Source organism: Oncorhynchus masou, chromosome 13 (genome assembly GCF_036934945.1).
Source record: "Oncorhynchus masou masou isolate Uvic2021 chromosome 13, UVic_Omas_1.1, whole genome shotgun sequence".
In the NCBI taxonomy this organism is placed as follows: domain Eukaryota; kingdom Metazoa; phylum Chordata; class Actinopteri; order Salmoniformes; family Salmonidae; genus Oncorhynchus; species Oncorhynchus masou.
In genome coordinates, this window is record NC_088224.1 from 79,930,934 (window position 1) to 79,951,950 (window position 21,017).

The following is a 21,017-nucleotide window of genomic DNA, read 5'->3' on the forward strand; positions in this document are numbered from 1 at the left end:
CCTATCTGCATGTTAACATACTTTACCAACCTTTTGTTTGGGAGCTTTGATGCAGCCATCCTCTTCTCATGGTGCAACCAGGAAGTAAACAGCTCTGGTCATGTGACATGTCACATGTTACACTAAACATGTGACACTACACATATTTCATTGAGACCCTTAATTATTTCAATATTTGCTGGAAATGCTTTGATATATCATTCAATAAAAATTTTAGAGCCTTATAACTGGAAACATTTTTTACGGTCACTATTGTGACTGATGGGATTAAGTAGGTTAAGTACTTTACAGCACTGGTTATTCCTTTCTCCATGGTGGTGGTGAAGTGGGATCCGTTGGAGCTCTCATCTGTGTCCCCTCACGTTAGATTAGCCATTGGGACTCCGAGCAGAGCGCTGATGTAGATTTACAAAATGGCGATTCCTTATCACAACACAACTGATTAGATCAACACATTAAGAAGGAAAGGCACACCTGTTAAATGAAATGCATTTCAGGTAGAGGTCGCCCGATTAATCGGAATGGCCGATTAATTAGGGCCGATTTCAAGTTTTCAGAACAATCGGAAATCAGTATTTTTGAGCTCCGATGTGACGATTATTATAATTTTGTATTTTTTTACACCTTTGTTTAATCTTTATTTAACTAGGCAAGTCAGTTAAGAACACATTCTTATTTTCAATGACGGCCTAGAAACGGTGGGTTAACTGCCTCGTTCAGAGGCAGAAAGACATTTTCACCTTGTCAGCTTATAAAAAACAATCAATCATAATCACTAGTTAACTACACATGGTTGATGATATTACTAGACATTATCTAGCGTGTCCTGTGTTGCATATAATCTGACTGAGCATACAAGAATCTAAGTATCTGACTGAGCGGTGGTAGGCAGAAGCAGGCGCGTAAACATTCATTCAAACAGCACTTTCGTTGTGCATCAAGCATTGCGCTGTTTATGACTTCAAACCTATCAACTCCTGAGATGAGGCTGGCGTGACCGAAGTGAAATGGCTGGCTAGTTAGCCCGCGCTAATAGCGTTTCAAACTTCACTCGCTCTGAGCCTTGGGGTGGTTGTTTCCCTTGCTCTGCATGGGTAACGCTGCTTCGATGTGGTGGCTGTTGTCGTTGTGTTGCTGGTTCGAGCCCAGGGAGGAGCAAGGAGAGGGACGGAAGCTATACTGTTACACTGACAATACTAAAGTGCCTATAAGAACATCCAATAGTCAAAGGTTAATGAAATACAAATGGTATAGAGGGAAATAGCCCTATAATAACTACAATCTAAAACTTCTTATCTGGGAATATTGAAGACTCATGTTAAAAGGAACCACCAGCTTTCATATGTTCTCATTTTCTGAGCAAGGAACTGAAACGTTAGCTTTCTTACATAGCAGATATTGCACTTTTACGTTCTTCTCCAACACTTTGTTTTTTGCATTATTTAAACCAAATTGAACATTTTTCATTATGTACTTGAGGCTAAATTGATTTTATTGATGTATTATATTAAGTTAAAATAAGTGTTAATTCAATATTGTTGTAATTGTCATTATTACAAATACATTTTATTTATTTGTAAAAATAAATAATCATCGGCCGATTAATCGGTATTGGCTTTTTTGGGCCTCCAATAATCGGTATCGGCGTTGAAAAATCATAATCGGTCGATCTCTAATTTCATGTGACGACCTCAAGTTGGTTGAGAGAATGTGTGCAAAGCTGTCATCAAGGCAAACAGTGGCTACTTTGAAGAATCTCAAATATAAAATATATTTTGATTGATTTAACACTTTTTTTGGTTTCTACATGATTCACTATGTGTTTTTTCATAGTTTTGATGTCTTCACTATTATTCTAAAATGTCCAAAATAGTAAAAATAATAAAAAATGTTTAACCTTGAAAAGTATGTTTTTACAAACTTTTGACTCCCAAAGTCAGAGCTCAAATAGCAATTGCATCCCATGTCCCTCTACAATTGTACTCTTCCCCGCACCCTCTCTCTCTCCCCCCTCTCTCTCTCTCTCTCTCTCTCTCTCTCTCTCTCTCTCTCTTTCTCTCACTTTCTCTATCTCTCTCTCTATTTGTGCCCCCTACATTCTCTCTTAGCTGTTTGCTTCCCCTCCACCTTCCCCTCTCTCTTTCTCTCCTCCTCTCCATATCTCTTTCTCTTTCCTTTATCTGTGCCTGAAGAGATTGAGGTGATATCGAGGTGACATTAGTCACTCCTCCCACCCCTGCTTCTCTCCCTCTGTTTCTTGGGCTCTAGTTCTGCAGACTGATGTGGCAATGAAAATAGCTGCACTCTGCCTGACCTCCACCACAACTCTTAGATTTTTACTCATGACTGTTTACACATTCTGTGAATTATAAATCACATACAGTATTAAGTAAATGTAATGTTTGACTCTACCGCCACCACATCATATCTTGGTACACATAAGAGGGAATTTTCTATCTATGTTACATGGGCAAGTACAGGCCTACACATTCCTTCCTCTCTAATGTGTGTTTGTGTGGTGCTGGCTCCATTGGTAATTTGGTCAATTCACAGCCACCCTTGTCTCAGAACACATTGAAAAAAATGATGTTTGAAACAGCACTTCCCCATTTAGCCTAGTTTCACAACACACTAGCGTACACGCTAACATGGCTCTTCGTTTGGCATCGCTGGCACTTCACAAAGTGTACATGCCAGCCCTGGTGGTCTCTTAGAATATCTAGACACTTTTTCTCACTGTTTGTTGTTTATCTTACCGTTATACTGCCTGATTGCACTTGCTAGCTTTTAGTCCAGTCAAGCCTAATAACCTCACTCGACTTTAGTGCCAACGCTAGCCACTGTCTGTAATCTAACTCCAATAGCCTAGACTCTAGGGCACAGGTAGGCAAATTTTTATTGATTTCGAAATTCAACGCAGGTCTGCACAGATTTTTTGAGGACCGATTTGTTCGACAACATCAATTAGTGTGGCCTGGATTGTTTTTTTATGCAAAAGAATAATAATTTCCCCCCCAAAATAATATACAGTGCATTCGGAAAGTAATCAGATCCCTTGACTTTTTCCACATTTTGCTGCATTACAGCCTTATTCTAAAATGGATTAAATGGTTTTCCCCCTCATCAATCGACACATATGATGAGAAAGTAAAACATGTTTTTAGACATTTTTGCAAAGTATTCATACCCTTTACTCAGTACTTTGTTGAAGCACCTTTGGCTGTGATTACAGCCTCAATTATTTTGGGGTATGACACTACAAGCTTGGCACACCTGTACATGCTTCGCACCTGGGGAGTTTCATTCTTCTCTGCAGATCCTCTCAAGCTCTGTCAGGTTGGATGGGGGGTGTCGTTGCACGGCTATTTTTAAGTCTCTCCAGAGATGTTCGATCAGTTTCAAGTCTGGGCTCTGGCTGGGCCACTCAAGGACATTCAGAGACTGGTCCCAGCTTTGATGCACCTGTACTGACCACGCCTTCTGGATGGTAGTGGTGTGAACACGCAGTGGCTCGGGTGGTTGATGTCCTTGATGATATTTTTGGCCTTCCTGTGACATCGGGTGCTGTAGGTGTCATGGAGGGCAGGTAGTTTGCCCCCAAAGATGCATTGTGCGAACCGTACCACCGTCTGGAGAGCCTTGTGGTTGTGGGTGGTGCAGTTGCCGTTCCAGGCTGAGAACCAGCCCAACAGGATGCTCTCGATTGTGCATCTATAAAGTTTGTCAGGGTTTTGGGTGACAAGCCAAATTTCGCCAGGTGCTGTTGCGCCTTCTTCACCACACTGTCTGTGTGGGTGGACCATTCCAGTCTGTCTGTGATGGGTATGTCACCTTCTCCGCTGCTCTCCCTTCGATGTGGATAGGGGGGTGCTCCCTCTGCTGTTTCCTGAAGTCCATGATCATCTCCTTTGTTTTGTTGACGTTGAGTGAGAGGTTGTTTTCCTGACACCACACTCTGAGTGCCCTCACCTCCTCCCTGTAGGCTCTCGTCGTTGTTGGTAATCAAGCACACATACATAGTCAAATAGTATCTCACAAGCTAGAATACAGAACTAAATGGGTTCACAAGCATAAGTAATCACCTCCCAGTCTTAAAAACAACATGACAAATAAAACACGTCCAGCTTCTAGAATTGTCGTTTCTACCTTGTGATCCTAGCAAGATTTTTCATAAGATGCTACCTCCAACATGAATTCTATTCACGGTTTCAGAGTAGGAGTGGCATGACCCTTCTAAATTCGTAAGAATTACTCTATCTGATGTAACGATACCAACAGTGATTAGTGCAAAATCCTCATGTGTTACTTTAGGTAACTCTGTTCTATCGCCCAAGAGACATTTTCTCTGTGAATTTGGAATTGTTAACCCTAACCATTCCTCTAGATATTTCAAAACATCACTACATTCCCATATTGCGTGTAAACATGTCCCTGTGTCTTTTTAGCATTTCCAACACAGAGAACTGTTGGTCAGCCACAACTGATGAAGCCTGCTTGGGGTCCAATAAAACCTATGTAATATCTTCTATTGAGTAAGTTTCCCCCGACTTCCCTTTTGATCCTCCCTGAGCTGGACAAGATCTTCAACCAGGTCATTTCACACTTAAGGTCAATTTGCCATATTGTTCTTATAGGTTTTTATAGTATTTGCTCTGCAGATGACTAAATATCGAGTAAAAAATTGATGCTTTATGTTTGGATAATTCCAAATACTCAGATATTGGGTTCTTTCCTGGATTTTGTTGATAGCCGGTTAACAAACATTCCCTCAATTGTAAATATTTCCAGAAATGTCTCCCATGACATATGTTCTTTAACCAAACCTGAGTATGACATTAAATCATTTTAATTGTACAGATCACCTATAGTATGAATTCCTGTTTCCAGTACACATACTTCTTTCCTAACTGTAGCCTAGGATTTTAACACAATGATGAGTATCCTTGTTTTAGATGTGAAATTCCACATATCTTGTGTACTGTTCTCCACAACTCTTTTGACGTTGGGAGTTTCAGCAGACCTCTTCCCTGTAACACTATATGACAGAGGATCAACAGGGGTGAAAGGATAAGTTAGTTTCCGTTCTGTTGTTATCCAGTCCAAGCCAGCATCCCTTTTGCCCCAATACTTTGCCAAATTAGCCATTTTTTTTATTATACAATGTAACATCTGGTAAGTCAAGCCTCCTACATCTCTTGGTGAGCACATCTTCTTCATTTTAATCACGTCGATCTTTCCCCATAAAGAAGGTTTTATCTCTTCCCATTTTTCTAAATTGGTCTTAATCTTAACGAGTAGTGGCTCAAAATGTAGTCCCACCACTTCCAACAAATTTGAGCTCAACTTAATACTCAAATATTTAATCCCATTTGAAATGAAATGCAGTAACAGTTCCAGAGTAACATATGGCTTTAATTGGCATTGCTTCCGACTTATTCCAATTCATTTTGTAGCCTGACAAACTAGAATATGATCCAATACAAGTAAGTCATCTGTAATGGTCATCAGTAGAAGGTGAGGACCAAAGCGCTGCGTGGTACTTGTTCATGTTATTTACAACTGAACAACATATAACAAAGACACAAAAAGCACAACCGAAACAGCTCCATCAGGTGCACCCCACACTAAACAGAAAGTATAATCACCCACAACTCAAGGGTGAAAACAGGCTGCCTAAGTATGGTTCTCAATCAGAGACAACGATTGACAGCTGCCTCTGATTGAGAACCATACCAGGCCAAACACAGAAATACCAAATCATAGAAAAAAGAACATAGAATGCCCACCCAACTCGCGCCTGACCATACTAAAACAAAGACATCACAAAGGAACTAAGGTCAGAACGTGACATAATCGTGGTACAGAATGAAGAATATTGTCCGCATACATAAGCAGCTTGTGTTCTTTTCCTCCTCCATGTACACCCTTCATTTCTGGAACTGTTCTTATCATTGTCGCAAGAGGCTCTAAAGATATGGTAAACAGGAGAAGGGAGAGCGAGCAACCCTGCCTTGTGCCTCTAGAAAGACAGAAAAAGAGAAATAATTCAATTTGGAATTGGAATAGAGGACCCCTATCCATTTACAAAAGTCAGGTCCAAAACCACATTTTCCGAGTGTTCATAAGAGAAAAGCCCACTCTACCCTGTCAAATGCCTTCTCAGCATCTAAGGAGACAGCAGCGGTAGGAAGTATATTTGAGTGGTTTAACCACGAGATGTAAGAGCCTCCTCATATTATCAGTTCAGGTCCTGTTCTTAATAAAACCTACTTGGTCACTATGTATGATATTAGGTAGTGCTTTCTCTAAGCGTATCGCAAGTGTTTTAATAAGAATCTCACAATCCACATTAAGGAGGCTGATAGCCAAAACACTCCCATATTCTGTGGTATCTCGTTTTTAGATGCCTCCCGGTAAAACCACTGTCAATACAGGTACAACAATGTCAATATACTTTTTAGAATAATCTATAGGAAGGCAATCCAGACCAGATGACTTTCCTGCTTTCATAAATAAAATGGTGTCTCTAGCCTCCTCTTCTGTTAAAGTACAGTCCAGGTCCTCTACCTGTATATCTGATAATCTAGGTAATTCTATACCAGACAAAGAAATATTTATTTATTTACCTTTATTTACCTAGGCAAGTCAGTTAAGAACAAATTGTCAATCAATGACAGCCTAGGAACAGTGGGTTAACTGCCTGTTCAGGGGCAGAACGACAGATTTGTACCTTGTCAGCTCGGGGATTTGAACTTTCAACCTCCGGTCCAACACTCTAACCACTAGGGTACCCTGCCGCTCCATATCTATGGGGCTTGCAGAACAGGAGGATGTATATAAATCTTCATAAAAACTTTGAAACACACTGTTTATCTCTTTGGATGAGGTCACCATCTTATTGCCCTCCTTAATTGCTGGAATTACGTTAGTGTTGTCTTGCTAAGAGCCTACCTGTCTTCTCACCTCCCTCAATTAAACTGTTTTTAAGTCTAAAGTGTTTTAAACTGTTTTTAAGTCTGCCTTTTTGATATACATTTCGTGCAACTGAAATTTGAGTTTTTCCTATACTTTTTCTCATACTGTTTCTCATACTGTTTCCTATACTGTTTCTCATACTGTTTCTCATACTGTTTCCTATACTGTTTCCTATACTGTTTCCCATACTGTTTCCTATACTGTTTCTCATACTGTTTCCCATACTGTTTCCCATACTGTTTCCTATACTGTTCCCATACTGTTTCTCATACTGTTTCTCATACTGTTTCCTATACTGTTTCTCATACTGTTTCCTATACTGTTTCTCATATTGTTTCCTATACTGTTTCTCATACTTTTTCTCATACTGTTTCTCATACTGTTTCCTATACTGTTTCTCATACTGTTTCCTGTACTGTTTCTCATACTGTTTCCTATACTGTTTCTCATACTGTTTCCTATACTGTTTCATATACTGTTTCCTATACTGTTTCCCATACTGTTTCTCATACTGTTTCCTATACTGTTTCTCATACTGTTTCTCATACTGTTTCCCATACTGTTTCCTATACTGTTTCTCATACTGTTTCCTATACTGTTTCTCATACTGTTTCCTATACTGTTTCCCATACTGTTTCTCATACTGTTTCTCATACTGTTTCCCATACTGTTTCTCATACTGTTTCCTATACTGTTTCCTATACTGTTTCCCATACTGTTTCTCATACTGTTTCCCATACTGTTTCCTATACTGTTTCTCATACTGTTTCCTATACTGTTTCTCATACTGTTTCTCATACTGTTTCTCATACTGTTTCCCATACTGTTTCTCATACTGTTTCCTATACTGTTTCCTATACTGTTTCCCATACTGTTTCTCATACTGTTTCCTATACTGTTTCTCATACTGTTTCTCATACTGTTTCCTATACTGTTTCTCATACTGTTTCTCATACTGTTTCCTATACTGTTTATCATACTGTTTCCTATACTGTTTCCCATACTGTTTCTCATACTGTTTCCTATACTGTTTCCCATACTGTTTCCCATACTGTTTCTCATACTGTTTCCCATACTGTTTCCTATACTGTTTCCCATACTGTTTCTCATACTGTTTCTCATACTGTTTCCTATACTGTGTCCTATGCTGTTTCTCATACTGTTTCCCATACTGTGTCCTATACTGTTTCCCATACTGTTTCCCATATTGTTTCTCATACTGTTTCCTATACTGTTTCCTATACTGTTTCGCATACTGTTTCCCAAACTGTTTTGCATACTGTTTCCCAAACTGTTTCCCATACTGTTTCCCATACTGTTTCCTATACTGTTTCCCATACTGTTTCCTATACTGTTTCTCATACTGTTTCCTATACTGTTTCCTATACTGTTTCTCATACTGTTTCCCATACTGTTTCTCATACTGTTTACTATACTGTTTCTCATACTGTTTCCCATACTGTAGAAATATTTTCAGTTGAGCCTATGTTGATCTCAAAAAAGGATCTAAGATCATCTGCTAGTGATTGGCTAAATATTTAATCTTGTAATAGAATGGTGTTGAGTCTAAATCTATCCTTCCTCGCATTTCTGGAGTTTATATCAATATGTAACTCTACTATAGCATGATCTGTGAGGGCAATGGGCCCAAGCTGCCAACCAATCACATTATTAACCATGACATGAGATATCAAGACGACATCTATTCTGAAGTGTGTTTCATGACATTTGGAGAAAAAAAGTATATTCTCTATCATGATGGACAAATCTCCATATGTTGTAAGGCCCATATGTTCTTCTAGCATATGTGTTGCAAGTCTATCCTTTGGCGTGGACTTACCTGTAAATGTACTTCTATCAATCATATTGTCCATCACTTGGTTAAAGTCTATCTGCCCCTCCATATTTCCAGTATAACACTGACCTCATCAAAACAATCAGGGTCCTCCTTGTTGGGAGCATATATGTTTGCATACCACTACCTTAATCCCATTTATAAGAGCCTCAATGCAGATGAGCCTGCCAAACTCATCAGAGTGATGCTTCAACATTACAAAACTGGTGGGGGGATTCAGGAGGACTTGCCGTTTGTTTGCTATTAAATGTGGCCTTCTGTGAATACCATGTGTTAGGCTTGATGGCGTTTTTAGAGTGTCAACATTCTAATAACGCCACTTTAGCAAGATGTTTCAAAATGTAAATTATCTTTATACTAAACTGTACACAAAGTCAACATATTAAGACCAAAATGAAAGTTTATGCCATTGATTTTCATTATTTACATGCGGGTATTAGGAGCTCTTTGTCTTTTACGGCGGTCCCACGTGACTCCCCTAGCTAGTAATTTCTCATGATAACAAGCTAGCAAGAAATTGCATAGCAACAGCATCAACTTCCGATAGATAGGCGAAGCACTAGTACTCTTTAACTGAAAGGATACCGTTCATTTACAGTATACTAAAAGGAACTAATAGTATATAGTATGTAGTATATACTCATGAAGTATGTAAACTCAGCAAAAAAAGATACGTCCCTTTTTCAGGACCCTGTCTTTCAAAGATAATTTGTAAAAATCCAAATAACTTCACAGATCTTCATTGTAAAGGGTTTAAACACTGTTTCCCATGCTTATTCAATGAACCATGAACAATTAATGAACTTGCACCTGTGGATTGGTCGTTAAGACACTAACAGCTTTCAGACGGTAGGCAATTAAGGTCACAGTTATGAAAACTTAGGACACTAAAGAGGCCTTTCTACTGACTCTGAAAAACACCAAAAGAAAGATGCTCAAGGTCCCTGCTCATCTGCGTGAATGTGCCTTAGGCATGCTGCAAGGAGGCATGAGGACTGCGCATCTGGCCAGGGCAATACATTGCAATGTCCCTACTGTGAGACGCCTAAGACAGAGCTACAGGGAGACAGGACAGACATCTGATCGTCCTCGCAGTGGCAGACCACGTGTAATAACACCTGCACAGGATCGGTACATCCGAACATCACACCTTGCAGGTGCCTTGGTGGAAGAGTGGGGTAACATCTCACAGCAAGAACTGGCAAATCTGGTGCAGTCCATGAAGAGGAGATGCACTGCGGTACTTAATGCAGCTGGTGGCCACACCAGATACTGACTGTTACTTTTGATTTTGACCCCCCCTTTGTTCAGGTACACATTATTCCATTTCTGTTAGCCACATGTCTGTGGAACTTGTTCAGTTTATGTCTCCATTGTTGAATATTGTTATTGTCATACAAATATTAAATAAACACAGTTGACAGTAAACGCAGTTGACAGTGAGAGGATGTTTCTTTTTTTGCTGAGTTTAGTGTACAGTATGTTTTATGGACTCCAGCGTGGCGTAGTGGTCTAAGGCACTTCATCTCAGTCCTAGAGGCATCACTTCAGACCCTGGTTCGATCCCGGGCTGTATGACCTGCAAGCTTATCGCTAGGTACCATGCTAGTCTGGCTAATGAGCAGAGGGTTTAAAGGGGAACTCCTGCTGGTTGTGTACCTGCAGGGTATCAGGTCTCAGGTGCAGCTAATGCTAATCCCCTCTGCCTGCTCATAGCTAAAGGACTGCAGCTGGGCCCGACTCTGTAATAACCCCTTTAAGAGCACGGCTTAATAATAAGCTGATAAAGTGTTACTCTCGGGCTCGCTGTTGCCAATAGCCTCCTCAGAAATGAATACCACGACCCTAGCTAACATCATGACCCCAAAAACTCTCACCAGCAGTCCTTCTCAATGTTATCCCTTAGCCTGTACTCAATAGCTTTCAGTCCTGTGGTGGTGGTGAATAACATAGAAAAACATCTCATTTAGTGATATGCGCATGTAACACCTGGACCGCTGTTACCATAGAACCCACAGCTGCTTTTAAAATGTAGCCATGTTGGAACATTGCTGAATCATTGAACTTTAATGCTGCTCACCGCCACGTCTGTCTCTCTGTCTGCATATGGTTTGCTGCTTTCTCCCTCTTCTCCTCCTCTCTCTGAATGATGAATGAGGTGGAGGAGATTAAAAGCTGACTGTGGCATAGAGAAAAGGGTTTCATCTGTCAGTCTTTCCACTGCCTACCTAACAGGGAGGAAAACAGCTCGGTGGCACCTGAATGCTGCCATTTTTCACTTAACGCTCCTCATCGCCTTTCATTTGCCAGGTGCAGCTCTGCAAACAGACTGCAGACACAGAGTGGCATAGCTGAGTACCATCTCTCTGCGTTATTTGTCTCCCTCTTTTTCACAAGCGAATGAATGTATGGACACACCGCTAAACAGAAACACACATGCCCACTCGAAGGCACACACACACACACACGCACATCCTCACAGACACGTGGCGGTCCCACACACAGCGTACACTCTTTCTATCTATCCATCAATGTTGTTGTTTTTTACCTTATTCCAGTGCCTCTATTAGAGACCATCCGTCCCTTTGATGTGTGAATTATCTTAAGGAGACAAATCATGACCTTCCACAAAGCCCTGAGGCCCTCTGGCAGGTCCAATGCCCTGAGGCCCGCCGGCAGGTCCAATGCCCTGAGGCCCTCTGGCAGGTCCAATGCCCTGAGGCCCGCCGGCAGGTCCAAAGCCCTGAGGCCCTCTGGCAGGTCCAAAGCCCTGAGGCCCTCTGGCAGGTCCAATGCCCTGAGGCCCTCTGGCAGATCCAAAGCCCTGAGGCCCTCTGGCAGGTCCAAAGCCCTGAGGCCCTCTGGCAGGTCCAAAGCCCTGAGGCCCTCTGGCAGGTCCAATGCCCTGACTGGGTCTAGGGAGAAGGTCTGTGTGTGTGTGACTGGGTCTAGGGAGAAGGTCTGTGTGTGTGACTGGGTCTAGGGAGAAGGTATGTGTGTGTGACTGGGTCTAGGGAGAAGGTCTGTGTGTGTGACTGGGTCTAGGGAGAAGGTATGTGTGTGTGACTGGGTCTAGGGAGAAGGTCTGTGTGTGTGACTGGGTCTAGGGAGAAGGTCTGTGTGTGTGACTGGGTCTAGGGAGCAGGTCTTTGAGGAGAGCCAGGGCCCACATCAGGCCTATAAAGACCAGGAAGTGGTACCTGGAGATGACTAATGAAAACTGCCTTTACATCCCTCCCTCCCTCCCTCCCTCCCTCCCTCCCTCCCTCCCTCCCTCCCTCCCTCCCTCCCTCCCTCCCTCCCTCCCTCCCTCCCTCCCTCCCTCCCTCCCTCCCTCCCTCCCTCCCCCTCCCTCCCTCCTCTCCTTCTCCATCTTTCCCTCCCCCTATCTCCCACCAAGCCTTCTCTTCCTTTTCCCCCTCTCATTCCCTGTTTTTGTGTGGGGGATATAAAGCCATTGAAAGCACCAACTGGCTTTCTGAATAGTAGTAATTGACTTCAACACTCTTGACAATATTGTTTTTTGGAGAGTTGTGTTGGTGTGGCAGTTGGGCTTGATGTTTGTTTGTTTTCTATTTCTGAACCTATTCATGAGATGATAACGTGAGAATGTGTGTGTCCATGTGTGTCCTAGTGCAGTGTGTTGTTTAGGCGCGTGTGAGTTTATTTGGAATGTCTGTTTAGGTGTAACCTGTATGTGTGCATGTACATCATCTTGTGTATTATCCCGTAGTACTGTTAGCATTGCTCCTTTCTGGTATTTGCTGATCATGCCATTGCGTGTAGATTTTTCAGCCCCTGCTGCTCGTTCCCGGGCAGTGGTAAGTATTTGTTCTCTAAATCATCTGAACCCGATCACATTGTTAAGCCCCATGGTTAAGCAGTTTGTCTTCAAAGGCACAATGCAAGACCTCTTGACATCACCTTACCTTCTCTTTTCCCTTCCGCACTCCTGTCTCACTCTCTCTTTCCCCCTCTCTCTCTCTCTCTCTCTCTCTCTCTTTTCCCTTCCGCACTCCTGTCTCTCTCTCTCTTTTCCCCCTCTCTCTCTCTCTCTCTCTCTCTCTTTTCCCTTCCGCACTCCTGTCTCACTCTCTCTTTTCCCTCTCTCTCTCTCTCTCTCTCTCTCTTTTCCCTTCCACACTCCTGTCTCTCTCTCTCCTTTCCCCCCCCCTCTCTCTCTCTTTTCCCTTCCGCACTCCTGTCTCACTCTCTCTTTTCCCCCTCTCTCTCTCTCTCTCTTTTCCCTTCCGCACTCCTGTTTCACTCTCTCTTTCCCCCCTCTCTCTCTCTCTCTCTCTCTCTCTCTCTCTCTCTCTCTCTCTCTCTCTCTCTTTTCCCTTCCGCACTCCTGTCTCACTCTCTCTTCCCCCCCCCCTCTCTCTCTCTCTCTCTTTTCCCTTCCGCACTCCTGTCTCACTCTCTCTTTTCCCCCTCTCTCTCTCTCTCTTTTCCCTTCTGCACTCCTGTCTCACTCTCTCTTTTCCCCCTCTCTCTCTCTCTCTTTTCCCTTCCGCACTCCTGTCTCACTCTCTCTTTTCCCCCTCTCTATCTCTCTTTCTCTTTTCCCTTCCGCACTCCTGTCTCACTCTCTCTTTTCCCCCTCTCTCTCTTTCTCTTTTCCCTTCCGCACTCCTGTCTCACTCTCTCTTTTCCCCCTCTCTCTCTCTCTCTCTCTCTTTTCCCTTCCGCACTCCTGTCTCACTCTCTCTTTTCCCTCTCTCTCTCTCTCTCTCTCTTTTACCTTCCGTACTCCTGTCTCACTCTCTCTTTTCCCCCTCTCTCTCTCTCTTTTCCCTTCCACACTCCTGTCTCTCTCTCTCTTTTCCCCCTCTCTCTCTCTCTCTTTTCTTCTTCCTCTTTTCTTTCTTCTCCCTCTTTTCTTTCTTCTCTCTCTCTCTCTCTCCCTCTCTCTCTTTCCCCTCTATCTGTATCTCTCTCTCTCTTTCCCCCTCTCTCTCTCCCTTTTCTTCATATCTCTTCTTCTCTCTTTTCTTCCTTCTCTCTCTCTTCTGTCTCTCTCTTCTTTCTTCTCTCTCTTTTCTTTCTTCTCTCTTTTCTTTCTTCTCTCTCTCTTCTTTCTTCTCTCTCTATCACTCTCTCTTGTTTCTTCTCTTTTTTTTAAATGTTTATTTCACTTTTGTTTATCATCTATTTCACTTGCTTTGGCCATGTAAATATATTTTTCCCATGCCAATAAAGCTCTTTGAATTGAATTGAATTGAGAGAGAGTGAGAAAAAGAGGTAACTATGGAAAGAGAGCAGGATGGAGAGAGAGAGAGAGAGAGAGAGAGAGAGAGAGCAGGGGGACCAACTTAACACAGAATGAATTACAACTAACCTTGAGCATTCAGTGGTCCCATGGGACATACATAATGGCTGTGTGTGTGTGTGTGAGGGTTGTAAGTGGGGCCTGCTGTAACTGGTTAATCATTGCAGAAATAGATAACGGTGGTGTGAATATGTAAGTGCTCCCTCATTTTCTCTCTGCTTCATGAAACATGTCAATATACTCATAAAATGATGCGTGTGTACGTGTGTGTGTGTGTGTGTGTGTGTGTGTGTGTGTGTGTGTGTGTGTGTGTGTGTGTGTGTGTGTGTGTGTGTGTGTGTGTGTGTGTGTGTGGCTTCATCGGTAGAGTGGAGGTGTATTTATCTTCATTACAGTGAACAGTAAAGAGACCTCGTGGTTCAAGTGTTAATGTCACATTCACCAGTATAGTGAAATGCCTTTCCTGAAAACTCAAAACAGAACAATGCAAAACTCAATAACAATGTATAACTAGAATACCACACACCAGAAATAAGAATAGAAAATATCAAATACACAATAAAGTAAGTAAGTAGGCATTGTCATGACGTTGCCCTCTTTGGGTACAGCAAGCCCCATCCCCCTCTCCCTGTCTCCTACACCCAGGCTGCTGTGGTCAGAGAGAGGTCGTAAATTCCTGGAGGAGATGATCTCCTCATGGCCACAGTATAGAGAGAGAGAGTGAATTTTCATAGAAGAGAACAAAGGAATGTCTTCCACCTCACAGAACTTGAGGTTCGAACAACATTTATGTTCTGGATAAGGTATAAAAGATTGGTGAAGAATCCAACTACAAACTGGTCCGTTTGGTACAATTTTGTGGAACTCATGGGAGACAATACGGCCACATTACCATAATGCTGTTTATATACATCTAATTGTTGTATAAGATGAATGAGTGAGGATGATACTGTTTGTAAAATTGTGTAATGTGATTTTGGACTTTTTAATGAAGGAAACTCCAATTCCCCTTTGAGTTGAACTAAATCAGAGGACCGCCCATGAGCCCAGTTAGGGTCAGGCATCCTGGGACAGGCCCTTTTCTGCAACTCCCGAATAAAACCCCCACTTTGAGAATTTCTCAACAGACCATGTTTCTCTCCTTTACGAGAGGACAAAGGTTGCAGACCAGCTTACCTTCGATAACGAGAGGGCCAAAGTTAGAGACTAGACTGCTGAATCTTTTAACCATCCCACGTGGTTAAACTCTTAGACTATCGATACCGACAGAATAAGAACAAGTCTTTGATATTAATTACTAGTCTGCAGCTAGGAATTCGGTATCATTGAACGCGAAAACTGACAACCGCTGAAACATCTATCCATAACGACATGAATGAATGTCACTCTGAACTATCCATTCTAACCACGACAGAGAGGGCGGACAAACTCTCCAACAGAAACAAACTTTTCAACAGAGACCCTGACGACACACAGTGTTATGTTAACTAGGAGTGGTGGGTGGAATACAATAGGACAGAAATAGTCCGGCGAATAAGGATATGAACAAAATAACACCATCCAACACAGAGTAACAAAAAAACAAGCCCGCACAAATACCCAGCGGGCCTAGTGCCCTTAAATAACCTACAAACAAACCCTAATACAAAACAGGTGTACCCAATTACCCAATTACCAAAACAAACGGAAAGGGAATCGATGGCAGCTAATAGGCCGGCAACGACAACCGCCGAGCGCCACCCGAACAAGAAGAGGCACCATCCTCGGCGATGTTCGTGACACACTGATCGTAAAAAATATATACTGATTGCAGTTATTCCCGAATGAGTGAGCATTCATGTGCAAAGGTTTAGCATTTCAATTGTTATAATTATCAACTGTGTGTAGTATTATCTCAGTTGACCCCCACTTCCCTTTTGTCCACCAAGCCGCGATGCCGGTTTATCCCATTAGGGAAACTCCGTTATCATTTCCTGGTAACTATCTACTGTTTGTTTATGCATTTCTGTGAATTACTTAGTGAGTAAATAAATTATTTTAAGACAATTGCTGTATGGATGACACATGGTGAAGACGGTTCGTGCAGATAACCAACAATTTTGGAATGAGACTAACGTGAGGTAAAGTAAATAATTCATTAATCAGAAGACTATTGATCAGATATGAACATTTCTGAAAAGTTATATTAGGAAAATTATAACTTTGTAATCTGAATATTTTCCTTGGTGCCCCGACTTCCTAGTTTATTACAGTTACATGACTAATCAGTTTAATCGCTTAACAATAATTACAGAGTCATTTGATAAAGATGTATCTTCAGTTTAATGATGCTAAAGACACGACAGCATACTATATACAGGAAATATGATAAAAGTCCATTTCAATGCCAGATTTACATGTGCAAGGGTACTGGAGAGATGGAGGTAGATATTGTACAGTCGTGGCCAAAAGTTTTGAGAATGACACATATTAATTTCCACAAAGTTTGCTGCTTCAGTGTCTTTAAATATTATTTTTTTATTGACAATTACATGAAGTTGATGCAAAGAGTCAATATTTTCAGTGTGGCCCTTCTTTTTCAAGACATCTGCAATCCGCCCTGGCATGCTGTCAATTAACTTCTGGGGCACATCCTGACTGATGCCCATTCTTGCATAATCAATGCTTGGAGTTTGTCAGAATTTGTGAGTTTTTGTTTGTCCACCTGCCTCTTGAGGATTGACCACAAGTTCTCAATGGGATTAAGATCTGGGGAGTTTCCTGGCCATGGACCCAAAATATTGATGTTTTGTTCCCCAAGTCGCTTAGTTATCACTTTTGCCTTATGGCAAGGTGCTCCATCATGCTGGAAAAGGCATTGTTCATCACCAAACTGTTCCTGGATGGTTGGGAGAAGTTGCTCTCAGAGGATGTGTTGGTACCATTCTTTATTCATGGCTGTGTTCTTAGGCAAAATTGTGAGTGAGCCCACTCCCTTGTCTGAGAAGCAACCCCACACATGAATGGTCTCAGAAAGCTTTACTGTTGGCATGACACAGGACTGATGGTAGGGCTCACCTTGTCTTCTCCGGACAAGCTTTTTCCCGGGTGCCCCAAACAATCAGAAAGGAGATTCATCAGAGAAAATGGCTTTACCCCAGTCCTCAGCAGTCCAATCCCTGTACCTTTTGCAGAATATCAGTCTGTCCCTGATGTTTTTCCTTGAGAGAAGTGGCTTATTTGCTGCCCTTCTCGACACCAGGCCATCCTCCAAAAGTCTTCGCCTCACTGTGCTTACTGATGCACCCACACCTGCCTGCTGCCATTCCTGAGCAAGCTCTGTACTGGTGGTGCCCCGATTCCGCAGCTGAATCAACTTTCGGAGATGGTCCTGGCACTTGCTGGACTTTCTTGGGCGCCCTGAAGCCTTCTTCACAACAATTGAACCGCTCTCCATGAAGTTCTTGATGATCCAATAAATGGTTGATTCAGGTGCAATCTTACTGGCAACAATATCCTTGCATGTGAAGCCCTTTTTGTGCAAAGCAATGATGACGGCACGTGTTTCTTTGCAGGTAACCATGGTTGACAGAGGAAGAACAATGATTCCAAGCACCACCCTCCTTTTGAAGCTTCGAGTCTGTTATTCGAACTCGATCAGCATGACAGAGTGATCTCCAGCCTTGTCCTCGTCAACACTCACACCTGTGCTAATGAGAGAATCACTGACATTATGTCAGCTGGTCATTTTGTGGCAGGTCTGAAATGCAGTGTAAATGTTTTTGGGGGGATTCAGTTAATTTGCATGGCAAAGAGGGACTTTCTGGAGTATATGCAAATTGCCATCATGCAAACTGAGGCAGCAGACTTTGTGAAAATTAATATTTGTGTCATTCTCAAATCTTTTGGCCACGACTGTATGTATAGTGGTAATGTGACTAGGCAACAGGATATATGTGAGTGTATGTGAGTGTGTGTGCAGGTGTGTAGAGTCAGTATAAATGTATGTGCATATTATGTATAGATGAACAAATGATGGAGTGAGTGTTTGTGTGAGTGTTGGAGGGACAGTGTGTGTGTGTAGGGCCAGTGAGTGTTGGAGGGACAGTGTGTGTGTGTAGGGCCAGTGAGTGTTGGAGGGACAGTGTGTGTGTGTAGGGCCAGTGAGTGTTGGAGGGACAGTGTGTGTGTGTAGGGCCAGTGAGTGTTGGAGGGACAGTGTGTGTGTGTAGGGCCTGTGAGTGTGTGTAGGGCCAGTGAGTGTGTGTAGGGCAGTGAGTGTTGGAGGTCACAGTGTGTGTGTGTAGGGCCAGTGAGTGTTGGAGGGACAGTGTGTGTGTGTAGTCCCAGTGAGTGTTGGAGGGACAGTGTGTGTGTGTAGGGCCAGTGAGTGTTGGAGGGACAGTGTGTGTGTGTAGGGCCAGTGAGTGTCGGAGGGACAGTGTGCGTGTGTAGGGCCAGTGAGTGTTGGAGGGACAGTGTGTGTGTGTAGGACCAGTGAGTGTTGGAGGGACAGTGTGTGTTGGAGGGACAGTGTGTGTGTGTAGGACCAGTGAGTGTTGGAAGGACAGTGTGTGTGTGTAGGGCCAGTGAGTGTGTGTAGGGCAGTGAGTGTTGGAGGTCACAGTGTGTGTGTGTAGGGCCAGTGAGTGTTGGAGGGACAGTGATTCAAGCATGGTTTAGGTGCAGCTGTGCAACAGAGCTCTTAAAGGGCAATGACATACATTGTAATAAACCCCCACAACTTTGGAGAGGGAATAATAACTAATTATAATTTATATTCAGTACCAGTCAAACATTTGGACACACATACTCACTTGAGAGTTTTCTTTATTTTTATTATTTTCTCATTCAAGGTTTAAAAAAATAATAATAGTTTAAGGGTTTTTCTTTATTTAAAAAAAAATATTTTCTACATTGTAGAATAATAGTGAAGACATCATAACTATAAATAACACATATGGAATGATGAAGTAACAAAAAAAGTATTCAACAAATCAAACAAATCTAAATATTTTTCAACAAATCTAAATATTTTATATTTGACATTCTCCAAAGTAGCCAGCTTGATGACAGCTTTGTACACTCTTGGCAATCTCTCAACTGTGTGTGTGTGTGTGTGTGTGTGTGTGTGTGTGTGTGTGTGTGTGTGTGTGTGTGTGTGTGTGTGTGTGTGTGTGTGTGTGTGTGTGTGTGTGTGTGTGTGTTCCATTAGAGTATTTCTGATGGTAGAAGCAGTTGTCCACTTCCCACATCTTATCACACAACGTCCTCATGACTCTCCATGTTGGACACAGTACACACTACTCGGTCCCATCATGTTAGGGTGTGTCTTACAATCTCAAGTATGCCTGAAAGCTTAACTAACTACTCTTATCGTAAATATCTCATGAGTCTCTCAGTTGTAATGCATGAGATCTAATGGAGGAGCAGAGAGCTCGTTGCTGAAGATGTGTTGAGCAGTGGGGGCTTGGTTGGAGTGGCATTCATTCTATATGGGTGCATAGCTCTAATGTACTGTGGGCCAGTCAGCATCACTTATGTCACAGCCAGGGTTTGAATATGGATGTTTGTTTACTGAAGGGAGAAATTGGCCACTTAGAGAGCAGCCAAGTCAAGTCTATCAGATAATGAACACACAGCCACGGAACGCTATTTACACACACTCACTAAACAGAGTGGTTAAGGGCAAGTGCGGAAATGACGTCAGGTTTGGTTAAATGAACCACTCTATCCCTGGGCTGTAGAAAATGGATCATATGTTAAACATGTTGAGTCTGGTCTTGATACACACAGAGCTGTTGGAGATGTGTGAACATTGACCAGAACATTGGCTTGGCTTTTGTTTGGGCTTTTACTATCTGTTGGGCACTTAACGGTGTATGAAGTATACAGCATTTCACTTTTGTTCTTAGGAGGTCCAGATTTCTAAATATTGACCACTCATTCATGTATGTTGATGTTGACCAGAGGATTGTCTGTTTTCTAAGGAGTATTTTGAGGTCAACCACGCTTCTTTCATTGGCTCTGTCTATGTGACCGTTGACTTCATGTATTTGTATTTAAAGTATTATGAGATTGTGAGTTAAACATTTGTCAGTTTAGCTGAACCAAAATAGTTTTGTCTTTATGCATTTATTAACTTATTAAAAACACGGAAACAAACAAATGTTCTTCCACCCCCCTCTGTCCGCCCCTGTAGAAGCCGATGTGATCGTTGACTAGATGTTAGAATGGAAGTTAAACGACCTAGGCCTAACTTTTATCTATCCCTCTCTCCATCCTTCTAGGTGTCATCTATACCACAGACACTCTGGACCGCGAGACCAAGGACTCCTATTGGCTGACGGTGTACGCTGCAGACCACGGGGTGGTGCCCCAATTCGCCATCATGGAGGTGTACATCCAGGTAGAGGACGTCAACGACAACGCCCCCCTGACCTCTGACCCTGTCTACCACCCTGTCGTCATGGAGAACTCTCCCAAGGACCTGTCGGTTATTCAGATCCAAGCCCAGGACCCGGACGCCACTGGGGGAGCAGAGAGACTGAGCTACAGGATAGCTAGTGGGAACCCACAGAACTTCTTCACCATCAATACCAGGACCGGTGAGTGGGGAGGGGGAGATGGTGTGTGTAGAGTGTGGGGGAAGGGGGGGGATGGTGTGTGTAGAGTGTGGGGGGAGGGGTAGATGGTGTGTGTAGAGTGGGGGGAGGGGGAGATGGTGTGTGTGCAGAGTGGGGGGGGATGGTGTGTGTAGAGTGTGGGGGGAGGGGGAGATGGTGTGTGTAGAGTGGGGGGGAGATGGTGTGTGTGCAGAGTGGGGGCGGGGGGGGGAGTGTAGAGTGGGGGGATGGTGTGTGTAGATTGTGGGGGGAGGGGGAGATGGTGTGTGTAGAGTGTGGGGGAGATGGTGTGTGTAGAGTGTGGGGGTGG

At 42.9% G+C, this 21,017-nt stretch overlaps 1 protein-coding gene across 4 annotated transcripts in view; it reads left to right on the top strand.

Moving 5' to 3' along the window:
• The window catches only part of LOC135553119 (protocadherin Fat 3-like), a 378,888-nt gene that overhangs the window by 184,968 nt on the left and 172,903 nt on the right, over positions 1–21,017 (top strand). For all 4 annotated transcript variants that reach the window (XM_064985238.1, XM_064985240.1, XM_064985239.1 and 1 more), the window contains exon 3: positions 20,372–20,689. In XM_064985238.1, the coding sequence (XP_064841310.1) occupies positions 20,372–20,689 (318 nt within the window). The remainder of the gene's footprint in view (positions 1–20,371; positions 20,690–21,017) is intronic.